The sequence below is a fragment of the Zalophus californianus genome, chromosome 5 (assembly GCF_009762305.2).
Source record: "Zalophus californianus isolate mZalCal1 chromosome 5, mZalCal1.pri.v2, whole genome shotgun sequence".
In the NCBI taxonomy this organism is placed as follows: Eukaryota; Metazoa; Chordata; class Mammalia; order Carnivora; family Otariidae; genus Zalophus; species Zalophus californianus.
In genome coordinates, this window is record NC_045599.1 from 45,786,604 (window position 1) to 45,811,564 (window position 24,961).

At 36.0% G+C, this 24,961-nt stretch overlaps 1 protein-coding gene across 1 annotated transcript in view; it reads left to right on the top strand.

The window, feature by feature from the left end:
- The window catches only part of NDUFAF2 (NADH:ubiquinone oxidoreductase complex assembly factor 2), a 136,267-nt gene that overhangs the window by 64,063 nt on the left and 47,243 nt on the right, over window positions 1–24,961 (top strand). Inside the window, exon 2 of the mRNA XM_027606054.2 lies at window positions 23,393–23,482. Within this exon, the coding sequence (XP_027461855.1) occupies window positions 23,393–23,482 (90 nt within the window). The remainder of the gene's footprint in view (window positions 1–23,392; window positions 23,483–24,961) is intronic.

Below are 24,961 nucleotides of genomic sequence, written 5' to 3' on the forward strand. Positions count from 1 at the left end.
GTATCGCCCAAATATTTATTATCAAATAACTGTGAACATACTTATTTTTTAAGGTTCCCAGACGTGTTCTTCATGTTAGTGAAATAAATAGTAAAATAAAAACATGTTAGTTTTTTTATAATTTTTTATTGTTATGTTAATCACCATACATTACATCATTAGTTTTTTCTTTTTTTTTAATTTTTTATTGTTATGTTAATCACCATATATTACATCATTAGTTTTTGATGTAGTGTTCCAGGATACATTGTTTGTGCATAACACCCAGTGCTCCACGCAGAGTGTGCCCTCTTTAATACCCATCACCAGGCTAACCCATCCCCCCACCCCCCTCCCCTCTAGAACCCTCAGTTTGTTTTTCAGAGTCCATCGTCTCTAATGGTTCGTCTAAAAACATGTTAGTTTTTATTAAATTTGCATATTTGAGGAAGACTAGAATATAAATAACCATAAGGTTATTCTGTATGGAAAGGTTATAGACAATTACCAGGCTTAGGTTTTAATAGTTAGCAAGGTATATTAACTATCATTACCACTTTTTAAAATTAGTAATACTGTATCTGTTTATTCATTTTTAAGGATTTATTTATTTTAGTGAGAGAGTGCATGTGTGAGTTGGGGGGAAGGGCAGAGGGAGAGGGAGAAAGAGAATCCCCAAGTAGACTCCCCACTGTGCGCAGAGCTTAACACAAGGCTCAATCCCAGGACCCTGAAACCTTGACCTGAGTTGAAACCAAGAGTCAGCTGCTAAACTGACTAAGCCACCCAGGCGCCCCTTAGTAATAGTGTATTTAAATAATTTAAATCACTTTTTCAACATTGGATGTTATTCTGTGTCATTTCAAAAAAGACACAGAAATCAATATTGTACATCAATGCTAAAATAAAAGCAGAGAGATATGAATGTTTGATATTCTATATGAACATTTACAAAAATGAAGCCACAATTAATACAAAACTATTATAGATACATGTGTATACTCACATACACATACCTGAAGGCAAAAATTGTATTGAGTACAAAAGTGATTCAAGATCTAAATGCATGTATTTATTAGTATTGTATAATATATAAAACAAAGGTTTTTTTTTTTCAAGTTTTTATTTAAATTCCAGTTAACAGGGGTGCCTGGGTGGCTCAGTCATTAAGTGTCTGCCTTCAGCTCAGATCATGATCCCAGGGTCCTGGGATCAAGCCCCGCATCAGGCTCCCTGCTCGGTGGGAAGCCTGCTTCTCCCTCTCCCCCTGCTTGTGTTCCCTCTCTCACTGTGTCTCTCTCTGTCAAATAAATAAATAAAATCTTTAAAAAATAAAAAAATAAATAAATTCCAGTTAACATACAGTGTAATATTAGACTATGACTACCACTTTTATATCCCATTTGTCTGAAAGATAAGATCTGAAGTGAGTTTTAGAGTAAATGAAATTTCTAAAGGGCTTCCCATCTGAATCCTCCATGGAATATTCAGTTTGTCACAATTTTGCTCTGACACTATAGAGCCCGGCTGAAAATAAATGATTGCTTAAGTTTCAAAATTCTGTCTAAAGCACAGATCATTTATAAAGATTAACATTTTTGTAAAAGGACTAAAAAAATGTAATTTAAAGTAACATGGTGTTTTATGAAGAACTGATATTAAAAAATAACATCTAAATGGATATTTAAAAATTTATAATTTTTAATCTTAAAAAGTATAAGATTATGGCCTAAATTTCAGAAATATGAAAAATGATCATTAAATGGTATTCTTCTGTCTCAGTTTAAATATACTAGTATTTACTAGTATTTTTTATCTCTCTTTAATTAGAAGTAGTTTTAAATTGTCCCTTTGAATATTTCTTTACCCACAAGTTGAAATACTGCCAATAAAAGCACTAGTGGCTATGTGAGATCCTTGTAGACTATTTTCACCTTTCCTAATTTTTTTCATGAATTTTAATATGTAAAGATTCCCAGTCTTTGTATATGAAATTCTCACCCTTCATAGACTGTCGGTAAGAAATATTAATTATTTAACTCATTACAGGAAATGGACCAGTACCAGATTAAGAGAATGCCAAATTTAAAACTTGGTGAAGACTTAAATGGATGACTCTTTTAGTTACATAAACTAATGAATTATGAATTATGAGCTCATTTTAGTTTATCCAACCAGGTTAATAAACATCATTTGTAATGGTTAAGTCTTTATATATCCGTGGGCAGACATTCAGATTATCTTCTACTAATAAGGAGGAAAGAATCACTGCTTTTAGTTAGTAGAGGACATTCTTTCCGGACATTTGTTCACAGTGTTTGCTAGAGGAAATTGACGATTTCAAAGGCTACTTGGTAATTATTTTCTGTCTGCTTTCCAGTGATTTTTTTTTCACATGCCATGAATCAAAATTAAAATCCCTGTGGCAGCCATGGGCAAACCACATATGCTTCTTGAAGCCTGACAATTTTCCTGACATATCAGACGAGTAAATCACATGGTAAAAGTATCCATAATAAACTCAATTAAAAATCCAGGTATGAAAAAGTAGATTTGTCACTAATGTGCTGAAATCTTTTTTTGGAGATGTATCTGGACTTTTTTTTTTTTTTAAAGATTTTATTTATTTATTTGAGAGACAGAGAGAATGAGAGAGAAAGCACATGAGATGGGGGGAGGGTCAGAGGGAGAAGCAGACTCCCTGCTGAGCAGGGAGCCCGATGCGGGACTCGATCCAGGGACTCCAGGATCATGACCTGAGCCGAAGGCAGTCGCTTAACCAACTGAGCCACCCAGGCACCCGTATCTGGACTTTTTTAAAAAAGATTTTATTTATTCATTTGAGGGAGAGAGCGAGAGTGAGTGCATGCTGTGGGGGAAGGGCGAGCACTGCGGGGGAAGGGGAGAAAGAGAGAGAGAGAGAGTGAGTGATGGGGGGAAAGGGCAGAGGGAGAGGAAGATAGAGAATCTCAAGCCGACTCTGCACTGAGCACAGAGCCCAACAGGGGGCTCAATCCAAGGACCCTGAGATCATGACCTGAGCAAAACCAAGAGTTGGGCTTAACCAACTGAGCCACCCAGGTGCCCCTGTATTTTGACTTTTAGACTTAACTGTTATTCTAGATACCCCAAATGAGCCCAATAACCTTAATAGCACTATTTTAGCAATAGTAGACTATCTTGTTTGAAATTTGTTAGTCTTTTAGAAACTAATAATTCCATGATTGTGATTTAAATTTCTCTTAACTCCCAAGTGCTCATTATTAGAGGACCAGTTATAGAATGATGGTACATACACACAATAGATGCATCTGTAAAAAATAATGAGGATTTACTTTATTAATAGGAAAAAAATCTAATATATATTACTAAATACAAAGGAAAATTGCAGAACAGTTTGTAGAGTAAGCTATTTGTGGATAAACAAGGGGGGAAATTATATGTCTGTGTGTATGTGTATAATATACATATATACATTTATATTGACTTCTTTGTGCATAATTTCTGGAAGGATAAACTAATAAAGAAGGGTTGGCAGTTGTATGTGTATGCAAGGATAGGAACTCAGCAGATAGGACATAGGCATGGAAAGAGATTTTTCACTTTATACCATTTTATGCTTTATGTTTGAACGATATGAATGTGCCAGATAGAGAGAGAGATAGGAAGAATATTTTGTTTTTAAAAGTATGCTAGTGAATTCTGCTTTAAGAAAAACCCAGCAAGTGGAAACCAACTTTAAAAACAGTTACATTTGGGGATTGATATGAATTAATCAAGAAAATATGTAGAACAACTGTTATGTGTAAATTGCCACAGTAGACATTGCTGAAGCTACCAAAAAAAAGTTTAAGGACAAAGTGACAGCCTTCTAAAAGTCTACACTAGTTACATTATAAAAATATTACTCATTTTACAAAAGGATTCTATGTATTGTCTCTTTGAATCATGGTATGACTCTAATTTCCTTCTAGAGTCTTCTAATCAGTAAATTAACTCTGTGGTTCTCCAAAGTTTTCTGAAGAAGTTGTATTTTCTAAATTTTGTATCATCCTGGTTACCTTTCTCCAGTTGTTCTTCATTGTATCAGTGTCCTTTGTAAAAACCCAAGTTCACCTATGGAAATGAATACTCTAAATTGGTGTGACTAGCTCTGGTTATGATTTTTACAATTTTATTAGCATTTGGGATAACTTTGTCAAATTACTGAAAACTACCAATCATTTAAACTTGCTTCTTTGCCCCTGGGCAGGATGTATTCTAAGTAGATCCCTTCCCTACAGGGCAGCAAAACTAGCTTGCAGTTTTATTCCAGAAGGTTTGTTCATCTGTTCCGTGAGGCTGTCTTTCCACAACGGGATCTATTTTATTGTGAGACTTGATGAAATATACCTCCTATGTAACCCTTTCCTGTCTGAAACACAAGACCTTCTGGCAATCTTTCTCTTCCACCATCTGTCCTTGAGTTCCACTGTTGCTGAGTTCACCTGTAAATCTCACTTTCTACCCCCAGTGCCGATGAATTGAGCCATAAAACGTATAGATTTCCCTGTTGTAAAGAACTAATGGGATAGGCTTTTAGATGAGATGACCGTGCCTCATCAGGTGTATCATCCCATTTCAGAAGCTTGGATGCAGATATGTCTTATGTAGTATGCTCATGTATTTATTTGTTTGACCTTTTACAGTGATATACACTTTGCAGTGATTAGAGTCCTTTTCTAGAGTTTAACCACTTGGGCTTCAAAAGGCAGGCACCCTAATGTAGTAAGTTCTTTCTTTCATGGGGTTTAATATTATATTTCTATATCTTTCTACAATTACAATTTTAGACGAAGGATTTTCTATCTTTTAGCTCCAGGTCATTTCTTCACACAAAATCTCATGTGAGGGGCGCCTGGGTAGCTCAGTCATTTGAGTGGCCAGCTCTTGATTTCGGCTCAGGTCATGATCTCAGGGTCCTGGGATAAAGCCCTGTGTCTTAGGGCTCTGTGCTCAGCGGGGAGCCTGCTTCAGGATTCTCTCTCCCTCTGCCGCACGCCCTGCTTGCACTCTTTCTCTCTCTCTAAAATAAATAAATCTAAAAAAAAAAAAAATCTCATGTGACAGTAGCAGTGGCAAAAACCTAAAAATGAAGCTCTTTAGGTTGAATTGCAGGGTTTGATGGAAGAAGGAAGGGGTTTCCCTGGAACCTTGTCCCTCCCAGGGCATTCCTTGAAATATTTTCATGGAATGCTTTAGGTTTAATTTTACTTCCATTATTGTGTTCGGAGAAAATGAAACTGATAGAAGTTAGATTGGCCCTAGGATAAACTTAGGAGGGTCGTTGTAGAGCTTTTTACTTTTTAGGATAGTGATTTTGATTACTACCAGCAATTTGGATACTTTTTTTTTCTAAGATTCTGTTTATTTATTTGACAGAGAGAGGGAGAGCACAAACAGGGCGAGCAGCAAGCAGAGGGAGGGGGAGAAGCAGACTCCCAGCTGAGCAAGGAGCCCAATGTGGGACCCAATCTCAGGACCCCAGGATCATGACCTGGGCCCGAGGCAGACGCTCAACCAACTAAGCCACCCAGGTGCCCTTGGATACTTTTTTATCTGAACTCATTTTCCTTATGAAAGTATCTTCTTGTCTTTTGAAACATACGGCCTTTCTTTTTGATCTTTTAACATTATTCCTGTATCCTTTCCTATGTATTCTGTGGAAATAGTGACCTTTTGGGCCTGAGTATTGGTAATAAATGCAAAATTGGTATCCATTTATGAATAGGAGTATGGCTTCCCTGTTGGTAATCTTTTAGAGACAGATGTATTAACCTAAATAAGAAATATTTCTGCAACTCTAGTAGTGTAAATCTGGGGAAATTGTTATCAGTGTTTATAATTTGGATGTCAGCATTTTATTCCTTTTTTTACCTTTTAATTTTTTCCTAATTACAAAAGCAATACAAAATTATAGAAATATTTCATATAGACAGCAGAAGTCCACCATAATACTTACTCACCCTCCCTGAAATAACCACTTTGCAATTAGGAGTATATTTATGAGTCAGGATGGGTAACTGGGCTGTGACAGCAAAATAACCATGAAATTCCATGGATTAACATGACAGAAGTTTCTTTGTCACTTTCCAACTCCAGGTTAAGGGTGGGGGTGTTCACAGTTTCAGACTGATGGAGAGATTCCACCGTGTTGTAGCAGCAGTGTGTGGCCTCTTCAGATACTTTGATAGAGGCTAAGAGCTTTAGAGCTTATTTCTACTAGCAATGACATTTTTTGGAATAGCAGTGAGATGTGTTACTTCAGCTCACAGCCCATTGCCAGAGGCCCAGTCTTCAAGGGTGTATGAGGAAGTAGAGAGGAGCACTTGATATGGGTGAGGATAGGAATCTCTACCACAGTCTTATTGCCTGTTTTTCTCTGTTTGTGCTACTGTCTGTATTTTTATCTAACAAGTGAGAATGTCTTTTTAATCTACATTTCTTTAATTATTAGTGAGGTTGTGCATCTTTTTTTTTCCTATTTATATATTTCTCTCCTATACAAAAACTATTAATATCCTTCATCCATTGTTTTATCAGTTCTCTCTTTTTATTCAACCTATTTGTATATTAGGAACATTCAACCCTTTGCTTTTCATTTGGTTAAACATCTTTTTTTACTGCAGTTTTTTCACTTGGTCTTTTGACTTTGTTTAATGGTATTTTTTTGCTCCCACAGATTTTATTTTTATGAAGTAAATTATACAACCCTTTTCTTTAAAGTTTCTGGTTTCCTGTCATCTATAGAAAGGCCTTTCCAGGGGCATCTGGGTGGCTCAGTTGGTTAAGCATCTGCCTTCAGCTCAGGTCATGATCCCAGGGTCCTGGGATTGAGGCCCGCATCGGGCTCCTTGCTCGGCAGGGAGCCTGCTTCTCCCTCTGCCTGCCACTCCCCCTGCTTGTGCTCGCTCTCACTCTCTCTCTGACAAATAAATAAATAAAATCTTAAAAAAAAAAAAAGGACTTTCCCAATCCAGGATTATTTTTATAATACACTCATGTCGCTTTATTTCTGAATATTAAAGTTCAAATAAAGTATCCCAAGAATATAAGGTTTGCTTTTTCCTGGTGTGAGGGACTGTTTTGTGGGTTCCTCTGCACATTGTGACTTCTCACACTTGCTCTTTAACCATAGTCTCTGATATCCATTTTGCTATTTATTTTCTCTTCTGAAAGACACAATGTGTTTTGTGAAGGAACCAGAATTTACCACAATTCAAGCTCACCTTGTGGCTAAGTAGTTTATAAAACCAAAGTGAAGTGAGCATCCCTTCAGCATGTCTGGCAGAATACACCATTCACTCTTGGCCCATGCTTTGGTCATCGAGGTTGGACAACATTGATGGTCTTCTCTATTCTGCTTTGCACTTTAATTGCACCCCAGGCAGGAGAGGACTCCCATGCTTGGGAAGGTAATAGTGCTGCCACAGTTAATTAGCTCTAAGTTGCATTCATTTCCCTCTCCCCACCTCTACAGTTACTTCCCTTTGACCTTTCTACCAACTGTTTTGAGCTGTTCCTTTGATCCTGAAGTCCCTAGAGCTTTTCAGGCAGAAGTATGGCTGCAGTGCAGGGTGCCAGGCTAATCTGAACGTTGAGTAGCAGGACTTGTCTTTGCCCACCCTTCCCTGTTAGCAGCAGAACTGCCAGTTCTGAAACATAAACTTAGACTCTCATCAAAACCTGTTGTATGATGGCCCTTCTACTACCACCAGCCTCACAGCACCCTAGGGAGAGCACTGTACAAACCTCTGTATTGCTGAGTCCTCATGGATAACCTGAGTGTTCTCTCTTTAAGTTCAGTATTAAATATTTTGTTTAGTTTGTAGTATGATTTTTAAATGATAATCAACCAACAGAATAATTTATAACAATAGTAATAGCTAATACATGTAATTCTTAGTGCTAGGCATTATTAGCAGTTTACGTGTAGTAATTAATTTTATCCAGTGATCATATTTTATCTTACTATCCCTATTTTATAGGTAGGGAAAGTGGGGTACGAGGAAGTTACATAATACTAAAGAATATAAGCTGGTAAATTTCAGAGCCAGGGGGTCTCTTTCCATAATCTGTGCTCTTAACTAATTGCCTATGCGGTAAAAAAATATCTGAAGTTTATTCAACATTTGCTCTTCTGCTTAGCTGGTGTCAGAGCATTCCAAGGTAATCTTACCTATTTGTAGGGACCTGTGAAGTAAGACAGTGCCTTAACTGTTGGAGGTGAGGATTGACCTCAGCCATTTCTGAACCAATTCATGGTTTGCCCTAGGTGAACACTGCCTGTGGACCTTAGTGTTGCAGCAGCCATTTTCCTCTCTTCTCTCTGATGTTTCATGTTATTTAAATATGAGAATCTTATCTTTGTCAGTAGGATTATAACCTGCCACAGAGCATACCACCTAGAAATGAATCAACCCAGCTTGTCCCAGGGTAACGTCTCATCCAGTAGGGTTTCCTGCTGAGGTATTTAAAACTGGGAAGAATAAAAGAGGTAAAATGTAGTGTTTGGGGGATGCTGTGAATGCCTAGAATTAGCTTAAGTGGCCTTCAGCTCAGGGTATATACTGTCCCTGTGATGAAAGGAAAGCCTTTCTAGCCATGTGTCAGTGACTTTATCATCCTTCCTTCATGGCAGATAGAGTGGAAGAACAAAGAAAGTTTACTCCCAGAGCAATTTATTAAACACGAAGTGAAAAAAATCAAGTCTTCTTTCTTATCATATTTTTCCCCTTTAAAATTGCCTTCTTATTTTTGACAAATGTGTTCATTTCTCTTTCATATCACAAATTTAAGTGTGTCTCTGAATAAGACCCAGTGTCTAATTTTTTTAAGTGCTAATATATACTGGAACAAAGTTTAAAAATTCATCCCCCCCCAAAAAAATTCATTCCCTTGGCTCTTCCTTCTTTTTGCAATTTGGAGAGTATTAAAACTACGTTTGGGTAAGGCTTTCACTGAGGAGATATGTTTGCTTGCTTATCCATTTTAAATCAAGAAAAAAACAGATAAATATTCATATCATTTCTTGGCATATAACTCAGTTGTCAAATTATTTTTGTATCCTGGGGTTGGTGCTTACTCAGATTAAACTTTTTGAAAAGGAGATTGAGTTTAAAATGTGGATCTTTAATCAGATAGGTTACCTCGAATAGTTTCAAAGGCATGGACAGTTTTTGTTTTTCTGTGAAGTGAAGAATGAGGCATTAGAGTTATAAAATTAAGATCCTTGTTGAATAAGCAAGTTTGCCTAAGGATACGGGTAATGGAAATGCTTAATAATTTGCACTGAGAGGTTAGAGTTGTAAAAGCTGTCTCCTAGGCAACTAACTCTCTTGAAGCCATTATACCTGGGCTGATCATCGTATTTCCCAATCTCAGCCAAATTGATCTTAATCCTAACCCCTCAATAAGAATTTTCCACATAACCTTTGTTTTTTTTTCCTTGATGAGATAGATTATAATAGAGAAGTGTCATTCCTCATTCTTCTTTGTGATTTAGACATTACTCTCATCTTTTTGCTAGAAGCAATCAAGCAGTGCAAAATATTATCTTTGACACTGTAAAAACACTGAAGTTTGACCACAGTGCATTAAAATTGGTGATTTGAGAAATGCGTGGTGGCAGAAGAACACTCACAATCGGGGCTGTTTTGTCGGGCTTTGTGGTTGTGTCTCAAGTTGTTTGTCACACAACATACATAGCAAAACCATCCATCCCTATCATCTCTCTGTGGAAGCCAAGGTATATTAAAAACCAATATACATCAGTCTCCCAAATTAAGTATTTTGTATTTATATCAGAGTTTTGTATTCTTTGTAATCTATATATATATATATGTGTATGTGTCTGTATATATATATAACATGTTATATATGTTAAATGTTATATATGTTATATATATGTATATATACATGTTATATATATTATATATATAGAGAGAGAGAAAGAGTATTGTAATGTGCAACTTTAAAGATCAAATATATCCCTGTGGATACGGCCTCTAATTATATGCTGAGTCAATATATTCATGTAACCTTTTTTTAAAAATGGCATAAATAGATTACGAGAGGACATAGTAATTTTTTTATAAGCTCAACCTTACTTGATGTAAAGAGTTTCTTTTAATAAGACCATATTTTTTTTTTTAAAAATTACTTCCAGGTAAAAATTGGTTTTAGTGCATGTAATTTAGGATCCCATTAAGTACTAAAAAGTTACTTAAGGAATAAAACATGGATTTTTATCTTCCATGAGGGCTAACTGTGCTGTTGATGAGAAATATTCGGTATACCCAAGCTTACTTTTTTTTTTTTAATTTAAATTTTGTGGTTTCTGGAGTAGTATTCAGTAATTCATCACTTACATAGAACACCCAGTGCTCATCACAATTGCCTATTCCCCATCTAGCCTATCCCCCACCTCAGACTTACATTTTTGTTATACAAAGCAGTTTAACTATTTTGGTTATATATTGGTTGACACCACAGGGTAGTAAAAAATGTACATGCACAGGCTTTGATGTCGTATAGACTGAAATTAAAATTCCGGTTTCTCTGCCAACTAATTGTGTGACCTTCATCCAAGTTTATTTTGGGACAAGCCTCTGTTTCTTCTTCTGTAAAATGCAAAAAATAATATTAGGCTTCAAAGTGGAGATTAAAAGGAATAACTTAAGAAAAGCCCCTAGTACCATGCCTTAAACTCTGTATCTCTTTGATCCCAAAGTTTGGCCTATTCCACCTTATAAAGCTCTCTCTGGATTATTGTGGTAGTCTGGTATTCCGATCTTGTCTTTCAGTTCATCCTCAAAGTGGTCACCAAAGTATTTCTTTTAAAACACAACTTTGAACCTTTTAGTGTCCTGCTTTATGAAACTTGCCAGCGACTCCCTATTTTGCCAAGGAAAAAGTCCACGTACCTTGTCTTGCATTCTTGGGCTTTCTGAGGTCTGATTCCATTATCTCTTTAATCTCTTTGATCTTGCAGGCCTGGTAAGTTATCTGTTTGCCAGGTGAGAGGAGCCCCGAATCATAGGCTTGTTGCCTTTCATATTATCGTTTTAGTCTATGGTGCTGGTGGTGGTAAAGTATATCCGTTCACATTTTCTCCTGCCTTACTGTTACCATAAAGTACTTTTCTTGCAGTACCACTTTTAAGGAATTACTGTAGTATTTTATTCCTTCTTATGTTGCCAGACTTGTCTGAGGTTTTAATGCAGTCAGTGGCTGAGACTAGCCACACTTCATGCTGTAGCCCTTGGCCTCGGGAATCTTTAAATCCCAAATGTATATGAGGATTTTTTTTGTTAATTGGGGTAAAAATCACATAACATAAAATTAACCAATTTAAAGTATACAGTATGGTGGCATTCAGTACATTCACATTTTTGTGCAATCCTCACCCTTGTCTAGTTCCACAACATTTTATGAGGACATTTTTTTAACCTAATGCATAATGTCTTTGAATGAGTGGTGAAAGAATAATTTTAAGAGTGTTAAGGAGAGAGCACTTGGGTGGCTCAGTCGGTTAAGTGTCAGACTCTTGATTTCGGCTCAGGTCACAATCTCGGGGTCATGAAATGGAGCCCTGTTTTGGGCTCTGTGCTCAGTGCGGAGTCTGCTTGTCCCTCTTCCTCCATCTCTGCTTTCTTCCCATCCGTTCTCCGCCTCTCCCCCTACTATAAAATAAATAAATAAAATCTTTAAAAAAACTGTGGTGGGATCTCCCAAGTTTACAAAATCTATAAATTTTATATATACATATGATATATAGTAAATGACACATAGTATAAATTTACCATCTTAACCATTTTTTAAATACACATTTCAGTAGAATTAAGTACATTTCCCCTTACTGTGCACCTCAATCTCCAGCACTCTTCTCATCTTGGAAGACTGAAACTCAGCAACTTTCGGTCCCCCCCTCCTCCCTCAGCCCCTGGCAACCATCGTTTTATTTCCTAATTCTATGAATTTGACTTCTGTGGGTAACTCATGTAAGTGGAATCATATAGTATCTGTCTTTTTGTCTTTGTTTGACTGACTTATTTCACTTAGCATTACGTTCTCACGGTTCTTCCATGTTATGATGTGTGTCAGAATTTTCTTTCATGTTTAAGTCTAAATAATATCCCGTTTTATCTATATGCCACATTTTGTTTATCCATTTATCTGTCAGTGGACATTTGGGTCATTTCTACCTTTTGGATGTTGTGAGTAATGCTACTGTGAACGTGGGTGTACTCCCGTCTCTTTGAGACCCTGCTTTCAGTTCTTCTGGTTATATGCCCAGAAGTGGAATTGCTTGATCATATAATAATTCTATTTTTAATTATTTTGAAGACCACCATCTTGTTTTCCATAGCAGCTGCACCATTTTATATTCCTGCAAACAGTGCTACAAGGGTTCCTGTGTCCACATCTTGCCAACACTTGTCTGATTTGGGGTCTTGGGGGGTTTTTTATTAGGAGCTATCCTAGTGGGCCTGAGGTAGAGTAGTACATTTTAAATTAAAGTTTGATGAAGAGAGAGAGAGAATTATGATTAAATGTCTAGTATCTTTCAGAGATTATAGCAAAAGTCTAAATTTTAAAACTTATGCCAGTTGACCCTTTTCTACTTCACTGTGCCCCAAATGATAGGCCTTGAGTAAGGCTTATGACAGCTTAAGAAGTCAGGAAAATTTGCCTGCGAATTGACTGAAACAAAATCCAACAAAATCTCTTTCAAGGTAGTGTGAAAAAAATAAATCACAAAATTTATATACTTTGAACGTTGTACAGAATACAGCTATCCTCACACCAGAACTACTGACTTGGTGTAATGTGCAAAAATAGGTTAGAGATGTAGCAAGCTCAATAATATTTCTTCCTCTGCCAATTTCCCTTCTAATTTTCTACATAAAACGTTAGAAAAATGCTGATAGACAGTAGTTAATAAGAAATAACTGAGTTGGGGTGCCTGGGTGGCTCAGTCGTTAGGCATCTGCCTTCGGCTCAGGTCATGATCCCAGGGTCCTGGGATGGAGCTCCGCATCAGGCTCCCTGCTCAGCGGAGAGCCTGCGTCTCCCCTCCCACTCCCCCTGCTTGTGTTCCCTCTCTCACTGTGTCTCTCTGTCAAATAAATAAAATCTTAAAAAAAAAAAAGAAGGAAATAACTGAGTTATTGTGCTGTAGTGGAATCATTTAAAAGTCAAAAAGCCAATCCCAGGGGCACCTGGGCGGCTCAGTCAGTTAAGCGTCTGCCTTCGGCTCAGGTCATGATCCCAGGGTCCTGGGATTGAGTCCCACATCGGGCTCAGCGGGGAGCCTGCTTCTCCCTCTGCCTCTGCCTGCTACTCCCCCTGCTTGTGCCCTTTCTCTCTGTCAAATAAATGAATAAAATCTTAAAAAAGATAGTGGAAGCTGTTCCTTCCTATATCACTGATGTAACTTTAATGAGCCACTGCAAAGTAGCAATGAATGTCATCATTATTATCAACAAATATTTGAGTGTTCCACTCTGTGTAGTACAAGATTCAAATTCCACAGGACAAGATGTTTATCAACTTTGAGGGGGGCTGGAATATATGCTGTATTGCTTTGTGTTACAATTCTACTCCTTTATTTGCCTTGGAAACCACAGTGAAAGACTTAATACTTTTACATGTTTTATTGTTATTTATTATAACATAACTTGTTATTTATTATAACAAGTTTCCAACCTACAAATTACTTGAATTCCAAAAGTTCCATGTAAGCAGCTTGCTTAAATTCAACACATTTTCCCATTGAAATTGTGTTATGAATGGTAGTTCAATTTCCAAAATAATTCACATTGCTTTTAATGCACAGTTCATCTGAATTGCTGCACATTAGCAAAAACACAGACTTATTAGCAACGGAATAAAGAGATGCAATAACTCTACAGATTTTTAAAAGGAGAGATAGAGACAAAAGATGTACTTATGAGGAAAAAAAAGTTTTTAAGTGGACTAAACTCAGCTGAACTTTTTTTCTAGGTATAAATAAAAGGCAGAAGATAAGGAGAACTCAAATTAGGCATTAGTCTTTCTGAAGGGTAAGGACACAGGTGCTATTTTTAGATTATCCCAATCTCTTTGCAGCCAATAGGTGGTGATGTTGCTCTCAGTTCTCAAAACAAAGGGAAGATTTGAGAAGTATATGTAAAGTGGTTTTAAACTGGTTTGTTAAAGGGAGGTAGGAAAAAAATAAGGGAGGCAGTATGAATTCGAATATATGTGGATGATGTTGATACATGAGGTTTTGTAGCAGAGGAGGTGACTGTATTAGTACATTTTCTTAAATTTCTGTGTAAAAATTAGATATAGAATTGAAAACACACCTTTTCTCATCCATAATTTTTCCTTTGAGCTTTAGTATACTCAATTATAAAAATAAAGATTATTGTGAGAATTAAACAAGAAAATAAAAAGTATCTAATAAGTACCATATACATAATGGTTGCTCAATAAATATTATGTTCATCTCCTAAATAAGTCAGATAAAATTAATAAACTATATTAACATAGTGTTACTGATATTCTGCAAAATTGGACTAAAATTGATGATCTGTGGACCCTGGAATCTTTTAAAGAAGTAGGAAAAATGTTAAACTTTATTTATTACTAAGAGTAAAAAATTCTTAAGACTGATTTTTTGATTCTTTTGTAGGTTAAGTATCCTGATATGCATTACCAAGTACACACTTGAGTAGATGTGCACAATATATTTGGACACACCTATCTTAAAGTAATATTAACCATTTTGCAGATCTTCACTATTTGTGACTATAGTCTTAATCTTTTTGAACATCAATGAAAAGTAAGGAATAAGTAGGGAAAAATAGCAGGATAACAGTTTTTATTGCAGCCTGCACAAGCAAAATGTAACCAACCTTTACTTTTCATAACTCTACATACAGGCTTCCTTTTGGTGAAGTCAAAATTTATTAGCCTTGCTTTCTTCCAGTGAACTGGAGTAGAGAACGTAGGTAAAATTTATGTTATCCAGTTTTATTAGTTATTAGCCAAGGTAAAGTTTTATTGTAGAGAAGGTTAAAACTAATGACTAAAATAATGGGATACTATAAATAAATTGCTCTTACTAGAATTTCTTTCCTTTCGTGTCTGTCTTTTCATTGCTCGGGTTGGCCTTAGACTACCCAAATTCTTCTCCCTGACTGGATCCTCTAGGTTTGAGGGGCTGAAGGAAGTGTTGCCAGTGCTTCTCCAGTGAAGGCCTGCCTCCTTGAGGACTTATGAATCCAAGTGTTGTTTCTCCCTCTTTGCTATACAGACTTTTTTATGTGTTCCTAAGACTTCTTGCTCCCAAGTGAGAGAATGATTTCTCACTGAACTCATCTTGTCTAAACACTGGAAGCAGGCCTTAAGTCCTGCTCCAGCCTTAAATCAGAGCTCCACATCTGAAGTAGGCCTTTGATTTCCTTGGACTATGGAACTGCCAGAAAAATCATGCGTTGTCTTCCACCTTATTACTCAGGAGTTTGTGACAGATGGCTTGATGAACTCTGTGAAAGGTAAGGAGAAGCAAAATACATGATGCTCTTTCTGCCATTCACAAGATGTTGATTTTGTTAAGGGAACCAATACATGTGCTTAAGTGCGTTTTGCAGTCTCAAAAGTGCAATGCTGGGTCTGAATCCTTGATACTCGTAGGGCTTGTTGGCTCTCCAGAGTGTGAGGAGGTTGCCTCCAGGGAAGGGGAGGGGGCAAAAGGTGAAGTAGTGTTGTAGACCCCTACCTCAACTATAGAAGCTCTGCTTTGAGCAGTTTCATAAATTCAACCTCTATTGAAGATATTTTTAAAGAAGGGTTTGAAAATTATTGACACCTCAACCTTTTACCAGCTGAGCTCAGGATTATACTCAGGATCTAGTTCACAAATACTGGAATAGTTCCTTTTAAGCTGATGAGTATCACAGTTCATTAGATGATTATGTGATTTCTTTCTATATCAAAATAGATTTCGGGCGCCTGGGTGGCTCAGTTGGTTGGGCGACTGCCTTCGGCTCAGGTCATGATCCTGGAGTCCCGGGATCGAGTCCCGCATCGGGCTCCCTGCTCAGCGGGGAGTCTGCTTCTCCCTCTGACCCTCTTCCCTCTCGTGCTCTCTGTCTCTCATTCTCTCTCTCTCAGATAAATAAATAAAATCTTAAAAAAAAAAAAGATTTCTATTCATTAATGTTAAATAGTGCCTGATGGTAACTAAATTAAACAGATTAATGAAGGGTATTAGTAATTTCATGGATTAATAAATAAATATATATTTTTTAAAATTAAGACTAATGCACCACAAAATGTACTCTATTTATTTTCACTAAATTATTCATATTTAAAACTGTCATATATTCTGTGAATTAGTAAGAGTAGCTAATAGAGCGGTCCTTGACTCTTTTATGATCTTTGGTAAAATGCCCAAGTACTACCCAATTTCTATAAAACTCTTTGGATCCAGAAATCAATCAAATAACCAACCATATCTTCTACATTTCAAATCTGAAAATAAAGTTTGGGCTAGGCCCAAGCTAAGTGGCATAATTTTCTAATTCTCTAAATTCTAGTAATACTTGCCACTTTGTTTATTGCGTCCGTTTCTCTTTACCTATTGATAGCCCCAGTTGTTCAAGTTAGACTCTCAAAGTGAAAATAAAATACTTGATTATATTGGTTTATACTATACTATGAGTGTGTGCTAATTTTGAGAGGGGAAAATATTATTCCCTTTTATATTAAGGATGTACCAGATTAGAATTTACTTGCTTTAGATAGTGATTGTCACTAAAAATAAAATGAAAATTTTTCAGTCATAAATTTCCTCACTGTAAAATAGGCTTTTTAAGGGGCGCCTGGATGGCTTAGTCAGTTCAGCCTCTGCCTTTGGCTCAGGTCATGATCTCCAGGTCCTGGGACTGAGTCCTGCATCTGGCTCTCTGCTCAGGGGGGAGTCTGCCTCTCCCTCTCCCTCTGCCCCTCTTCTCCACGCACTCATGCTCTCAGTTTCAAATAAATAAATAAAATCTTTTAAAAAAATAGTCCTTTTAAAGCCTGTAATTGCCATATGATATATCTTAAAGCCTATTTAATTTAGCTAAAAAAATTTTAGTGCCCCTTTTATTCCTTCCCTTTGTATGCATATTTAAGACATTTTAACTCCTATGTCATAATTCAGACATAGTCATAACAGGATCACTGGATGTTAGTTTTCTTGTGTTATTTTGTTAAATGTTCAAATTCTTAATTATAAATATGCTTTATACATTGGAGGTAATTTAACCTTACAAAGAGTTGTAGAATGTATTAGGTGAATAATGTACTTTCAAAAACTGATTACTTGCACGTCAATCAAAACCTGAAATGACTGCTACTCTTTTTTTTCTTCAGAGTGAACGCATTATTACATGGACCAAATAGTCATGAATCTGTCATTTGAATTCTTCTTTTTAATGTTTACCTCCTTTTGGGGGTAGGGGAGCAAGTGTAATTACAGCTGTCCTTTTTCTGAGGGTCAAAAATTCCTTGCCGTTTGGAAAATAAATGATTTTTACACAAAAATGTTTGATTTCTTTAGTATTCATAGAAAGTAAATGCAGCAAAATACTAGACATTTCTAGGACCCTCATGCTTGATTTGGGAATGCATTCAGAAAATCTAAAAAAAAATCATTTTTTACTATAAATCTTCTTGGATTAATATAATTGACAGTTCAATATACATTTGTTGGCTAAATAACATAACATATTTTTAGAACTTTAAGTTTTTGTTTGCATATAAGATTACTATGGAATTTGAAAAATAAACAATAAATGAGTTTATTGTCCAAGTGAAAACCACAGGCACAAATTTGCAATATGTTCATCTCTTTTTTTTAATTATGTTCTTCCCATGTACTTTCAGACTTTAGTTTTGCAAATTGTATTTATGGCTTTTAAGAAATTAATGAAGTCAGATTTAAAGAGTTAATTTTGGATTTTCTAAGATAGAAGCAGAGATTCCTTTTGGGAAACCTGTAAGTATGAAGAAGCTAATATGATTTTAGGTAATCCATTGAACTAGTTGGCCGTCTTAAAAATTCTGAAAGCTTATCAGGAAGGACTCTTTAATTGCTTTAAAAAAAAGTATTACCTGCTAAGACCTGCTGAGATAGTCATCCATGCTCATATAAATATATGTAGAATATGTCAAATTATAGAATCATCACATTTTCAAGCAGAAATGCCTCATTTGATCACTCTGGGAAAATAATAGCTTATGATTATGAATAAAATGTTTTTAATTGGGTATCTGTAATGGTACTGTATGCAAACTTTGTAAATGCTAATTTTAAAATCTTAAATGGGATACGCTTAAGGGTAGAAGTCAGTAAAAATCCTTAGGTTTAACGCTGGCTATACTACTTTAATTAGCTATATGTAATATTTGGATAAGCTAATCATCCTATGCTTTTTTTCCCCCTCATCTGTAAAAGATGTTTTAAAGACAAAAGATAATATATGGAAGATACCTAAACACTTCCTGGTACATAGCAGGCTCTTAAGAAATAGATGTTACATCTGAGTAACTTCAGTCAGATTATCCTTTAAGTCATATGTGAAAATGGCTTTCAGTATAAGAATTCTTATTTTAGTACTCTTAATTAATGTTTGTTTTTTTTTAATTTTCGATGCTTCATTATAACAAGGTTAAAAGTCCCCAAATCTAACCAGTGGAGTGTGTGGTTCTTGGCTTTCAGTAGCCCTCACTTTCATGTGTTATGCACCAACTCTTCTAAGTCTCCTTTCGTATGCAAAATTCAGTCGTTTCTATATCACCGAACTGATTTAGGATTATCACCTCGTTGCTCTGATCACTGCCAGTGAGGCAGAGGGCCAGACAGTAGTCAGACAGAAAGGATCTTAACCTTGGCCATCCTACTTCTCCAAGCCAGGGGCTCCTGTCAAGATCAGTCTTGCTTATTTACAGGGGGATAGCTCTCTCAGAGATGTGTCACCTCAGTCAACCCAACCTCTTTTTTCCACCCCAGAGTGACCTCCAGAAGCATTCATCTCCCCACCTGCTACCCCACCAATGGGAAATACTGGGCTGGTAGTAGGCAGCTGGTTGGAAACATCACCAAGGATTTATGTGCTTATGGGTTACAACCAATGTAGGCCTCCACCTTTGATTTGGTAATAGTAGAAGAAAATCCCTCCTCCAGTGTGACAGATACCTTATGAGTTCTGAAGCTCCAAAATTTAAAGATTAAAGGCTGCCCAAATGTCTTCCCTGGAGTAGGGAAGGTGCAGTGGCCTAGAGAAGGAGAAATGCCTGAGTCAGCTGTCTCATTCTTCAGGACTGTTGGTGTTACCTGCCTGTGACTGGTACCTGTCAAGGGTCTTACCTGCAGGGTCACTAAGACCATAGGAAGGCAGTATTTATAGGTATCAAATTAGAAATTTTATAATTCCTAACCCAACTGTCTTTTAATATGTAAGCCTTACCTTCCAAATTGTAAGAACACCCTATATACAGAGGAAGGGGAAATTACTTCCAAATAAAACAAAAAAATCTCTTTCCATTACTGATTCTTACCAGAACTGGTCTTTTATCATGATGGTTACAAAATGATGGTATTTCAGCTCTGGCACTTCTACATTTACTATTCAGTACTGTGGTAAGCAAGAGCCCTTTTACCTCCCCAGTTTACTTATCCATCTATCTCTACCTTTTAGTGGTTTGGCTTTATGGATTCCTTTTTTTTTTCTAGTAGCATATTTAGTTCTCAAGCATTTTGGTCTCAGGATCTCTTTAAACTTTTCACAATTATTGAAAGAGCTTTGTTTATGAGATATGCATTTATATTTATATTGAAACTAAAACCAAATTTTAAGTGTTTATTCTTTAAAAATAAACTAGTACAGGGCACCTGGGTGGCTCAGTCGGTTGAGCATCTGACTCTTGCTTTCAGCTTGGGTCGTGCTCTCATGGGTCACGAGACTGAGCCCCTTGTTGGGCTCCATGCACAGCGGGGAATCTGCTTGAAGATTCTCTCCCTCTGCCCCTCCTCCCACCCATTCTCTCTCTCTCTCTAAAAAATAAATTAATCTTTAAAAAAATAAAAATGAAACTAGTAATCTATTACATAAGAAAATTTTTTTTGTTGTTTACATAAAGAATGCATTTTTTTATCAGAAATAACTATACTTTCCCAAACAGAAACATTCAGAGAAAAGGGTAGCTTTGCTTTATGTTTTACAAGTCTTCCTGATGTCTAGCTTAATAAAAGACAGCTGGAGTTTTTCATATCTGCTTCCTCTTCAGTCTGTTGCTATATCACATGTAGCCTCTGGAAAACTCCACTGTACGTTCATGAGAGAATGGAAGTGAAAAAGGCAGCTAACATTCTTCGTATTATCATTAAAATAGTGTTGGCCTCACAGTCCCCTTAAAAGGGTCATTGGCACCACACAGAGTTTCCCACAGCAATTTGAGAATAGCTGGTCTGTAATTCCTTAATTATTTCGGTGCTCAGATTTATCCCAGATTTAGCAAATAGCAACCCCTGTAAGCTGGCTCAAGTTCTTGTGACAGGCCCCCCTCTTTATTTATTTATTTATTTATTTATTTATTTACTTATTTACTTATTTACTTATTTATTTATTTTTGAGAATTCTGTTACTTTCTGGCATAGCAAGATGTTCCAGACTCATCTTAAACCCACTCTGCTCAAGGCCTAGAGTTAGCCATTTGTTTAGGTGCAAGTAGAACTAGGAAAAGACATGAAGTTTCTCCAGGAAAGACTTGGTATTTATCAGCCATCTCCCATCTACAGGAATTTCTTATTGGTTATGTTGGCTCCTGTGTCCTGTATCACCATGTATATTGCTGGGCCTGTCTCTGTAGAACAGTGTGGTGTCCCAAGTGTGGTCTGCAGAATGACTTTAGGTGATACAAAGATACCCATTAAAATTGTAAATATCTGTCTATTTTATATGTGTTTAAACAAAAAATACAACTACCGTTGACACTTGAACAGCACAGGTTTGAACTTTGCAGGTCCACTTACGTATGTATTTTTTTCAATAAATAAATACACTACTATAGGTGTCTTTTTTCTTCTTTATGATTTTCTTAATAACATTTTCTCTTTTTTGGCTCACTTTATTGTAAGAATACAATATAGAATACATATAGCATATAAAATGTATGTTAATTGACTATTTATGTTATCAGTAAGCCTTCTGGTCAAGAGTAGACTAGTAGTTTTTACGGTAAGCTATTAGTAGTTAGCCAAAAGTATTAGGTGGATTTTCTTTTTTTTTTTTAATTATTTTTTTATTTTATTTTAATTCCAGTAGAGTTAACGTTAGGTTGGTTTTCCACTACATGGAGAGGTTGGTGACCCTATCCCCCCACATTGTTCAGGGGTCAACTGTAGTATAAGTCAAGCAGTTCATGGTATTTTTTAGGGTAAAGGAGAAGTGAATATTGAAAGAAAAACAAGCCAAATTAAAGAAAAATATTAAGAATATAATACTATAAAGTATGACAAAAAACACAAAGCTGGATTGAATGAAAATTGTCTGACGTTTAGGACTCTCTGCTCTCGATCCTTCTTGCTCTGTCTGTGTCCAGGGTTCCCATACCCTATTCCAGAAGCACAACAGATGAAATCTGTCTTTTACCTAACTAAGCCTGTCATCTACCTAATACCTGGAGATCTCCCTTTTTTTTCTTTTGTTTTAACTGAATAGGTTTTATATTTTTCTAAACAGAGGAATAGGAAATCTGCTATCCTAGGGCAATTAGCTTTAAATCCATGGCAGTAGCTTTAAAATTTTTTAGGTTTGTAAAATAATGTTGTTACTCCTGCAGTCTTTAAATCCCTGTACCATTGACCATTATCTACATGAATTCAGACTTTTTGTTTTGACTGTTTTAATTAAATCTAATGTTTTATTATTAAGTGAAGAAACTATGCATTGTTTTATATAATAAAACTCATTGGGTACACCAATGTCAATTACTTATTGTTGTGTTAGGACTTATTAAGCCTATACATATATTAGATTAATGTTTTTGTTATCAAAATCATTTTTAAATGTAAATTAGACCCTAAATTTTTGACACCTGATCAGGTACTTAAAATTGCTCTATTTGCAGGGATGGAAATTTTTTGTTGTGATAAGTAGGATTGTCTTTACAACTATTGTATGAAAGCATATTAGTATGATTAAGTGTACAGTTTGTGCATAATTTCTTACTCAGTGGGAGGAATAGACTTCATTCCCAGTTCTTAAAAATTATGCAAGTAGGACTTATTACAAAGAATGGAGTAGTAGCCCAAATTTCTCTCCCTGACTGGTGTGATCATTGTTAAACCATGCTCCTCCTCTGTTACCACTGTCACCTTGTTTCAGCTTGCATTCCCTGACTATGCAGGCACACTTGCTAACTTTTGGGAAGTAGCAAGCTTACCTGGTTTCCCCAGGCTCACAGGCTCAATGACAAAGGAACATGTTTTGAAACCATCATTTTGACAAAGCTGCTTTGAAGGATATAATTGAGACTTTGTAGAAACAGAAGAAAATACAAAATAGTTTTATGTCTTTTATATGAACTTATAATACATGCTAATCAAATTTTTATTATTGAGAAGAGTAAGCCTATTGCATTCTCATCGCATCCCCAACCTGTCTACACCTTTTTTCTTTACTGCTCCCTCTGCTCTCATGTTTCTGTATTGCTACCATCCTGTACCAGTGTTGATCTCACACCTGAAGCACGGTACCTATAACTCATCAGCTTTTGCCCTCTTCCTTTAGATCCAGTGAGAGGTAGTCACTCAGATGGGTCATAGAATCCAACCCGTGATTTGGCTCCCTTGGGTTTGCCAGTGTAATGTGGAGACAGAGTGGCAGCAGGATCTTGTGATTCACTGCATACTTAGTAAGGGCCATGAATAGGGATTCCAGCAGCTGCTGGAACCTCTGATACACATACTTGCAGAATTTGAAGGACTCGAACACTGTTGATTATTAAAATGGAGGTTTTTTTGGTTATTTTGTTTAATTTTTTTGGCCATTAGTGCCCGAAGATTAATTGGTTGCTCCTTTTTTTTTAACACAGCATCTAGATTTTTTTTCTACCAAAATTGATTTTGTGTACTGTGTAGGAAATTTAAAAATTTTGTAATAAGTTTAGAATTTGCTTTTTCTAAGGTACCTAATTCTAATGGAATCTATTCTTTTTCCTGATAATTCTTTGACCATATAAGGAGATATGCAGTATCCAAAGAGAAAATATTACTTGTAGTAACTGCTGTGTCATGAGTTTATTTAAAAATAAAATAATGGCTTTTGTCTTATAGGACAAACTATTCGAGAGAAAAGAATTGTAGAAGCAGCAAATAAAAGAGAAGTGGACTATGAAGTTGGAGATATTCCAGCAGAATGGGAGGGTAAGTTTGTGTTTTTAGTAATATCTTCTAGAAGGCAAATTGTTTATACAAAATCAGATGTTTATTCTTCTTACAAAAACTTTGGTAATCTAAATCTATGAAATTTTTTTTAATATTGCATTTCTTTGAAAGTTGTGAAGGTGTCACACTCTAGTACAGGAACATATGTCCAGTGAAAGGAACTTGTAAACATTAGCAGAGCTGGTACTAAGGTGAGCAGAGTGAAGCTTCTACAATACAGGATTGAAGGAGGCACTCGCTGTCATGTGCTGACTGTATACTTGCACTCCTCCAGAGTTTAAGTATCGTTTCTGGCACTCACTACCCACGTGAACTTGGAAAACTAATTTCATACTTCTCAATCTTAGTTTACTCTTGTACAAATTGTGGATAATACTTGCTGTCACCATCTGGAATATTTGCTCAACTTAAAATGACCCTGGTAACTGACCCCCTGTTAAGACAAGGATGGACACTTGATTCCTATCAGGACTTTCGAATTAAGGTAAGAGTTCAAAGTGAGATAAAACGGGTGCAGTCAGTCTTTCAATATGACTGGAACCATAACATACAATTGTGGGTATTATCTTCAATCAACTATCCAAGCTTTGTTGCAGAAAAAGCTGATCTACTAAGAAGAAAATAGAAACCAGTCTGCAAAGAGAAGAGTATAGTGAGACTGAATATTTCCTAGGTTTCCGGCAAGTTTCCAGTTCTCTGTTCCATTTCTTTCTAAATGAAGTTCAGATGCGTATCTGTCTTTGAGTGCTAGTGCCACCCCATATCCTTGTAATAAATTTCCCTTTTCCTTACCAGTTCTTTGCCTAACACCTGTCACATACTAAGTGCTCAGTAAATATATATTGAATACATGAAATCCAGCATTTTTAAATGGATTTTAGAATATCTTGTTAATTTTTACAAAAATGCCTCCTGGGATTTTTGGTGGGATTGTGTTGAACATATATATCACTTTGCAAGAACTGACATCTTAACAATAAGTATCTTCTGATCCCTGGACATTATATTTCTCTTAATTTAATTTAGGCCTTTTTTTTGCACATCTTTTGTCAGAATTATAAGTATTTCATATTTTTGATGCTATTGTATATGATAATTTTTTTCAGTGTTAATTTTTGGTTGTTCATTACTATCATATAAATATGCAATAGGTATTTGTATATTGATCTTGTATGCTATGGCTTTGCTAAGCTCAGTTGTTAATATAGTAGCTTTTTTATCAACTTCATCAGATCTTTTTTTACTTAGAAGATCATACAGTCTGTGAATAAAGGCATTTCCTTCATTCCAGCCTGGATGCCTCTAATTTTTTTAATCTTACCTGTTTGCACTGACTAGAACTTCCAGTATACTGTTGATTAGAAGAGATGAGAATGGACACTCTTGACTTGTTCCTGATGTATTACTCTTTTTATACATTGTTGATTGGTTTATTTAAAATTTTGTTTAATACTTTTA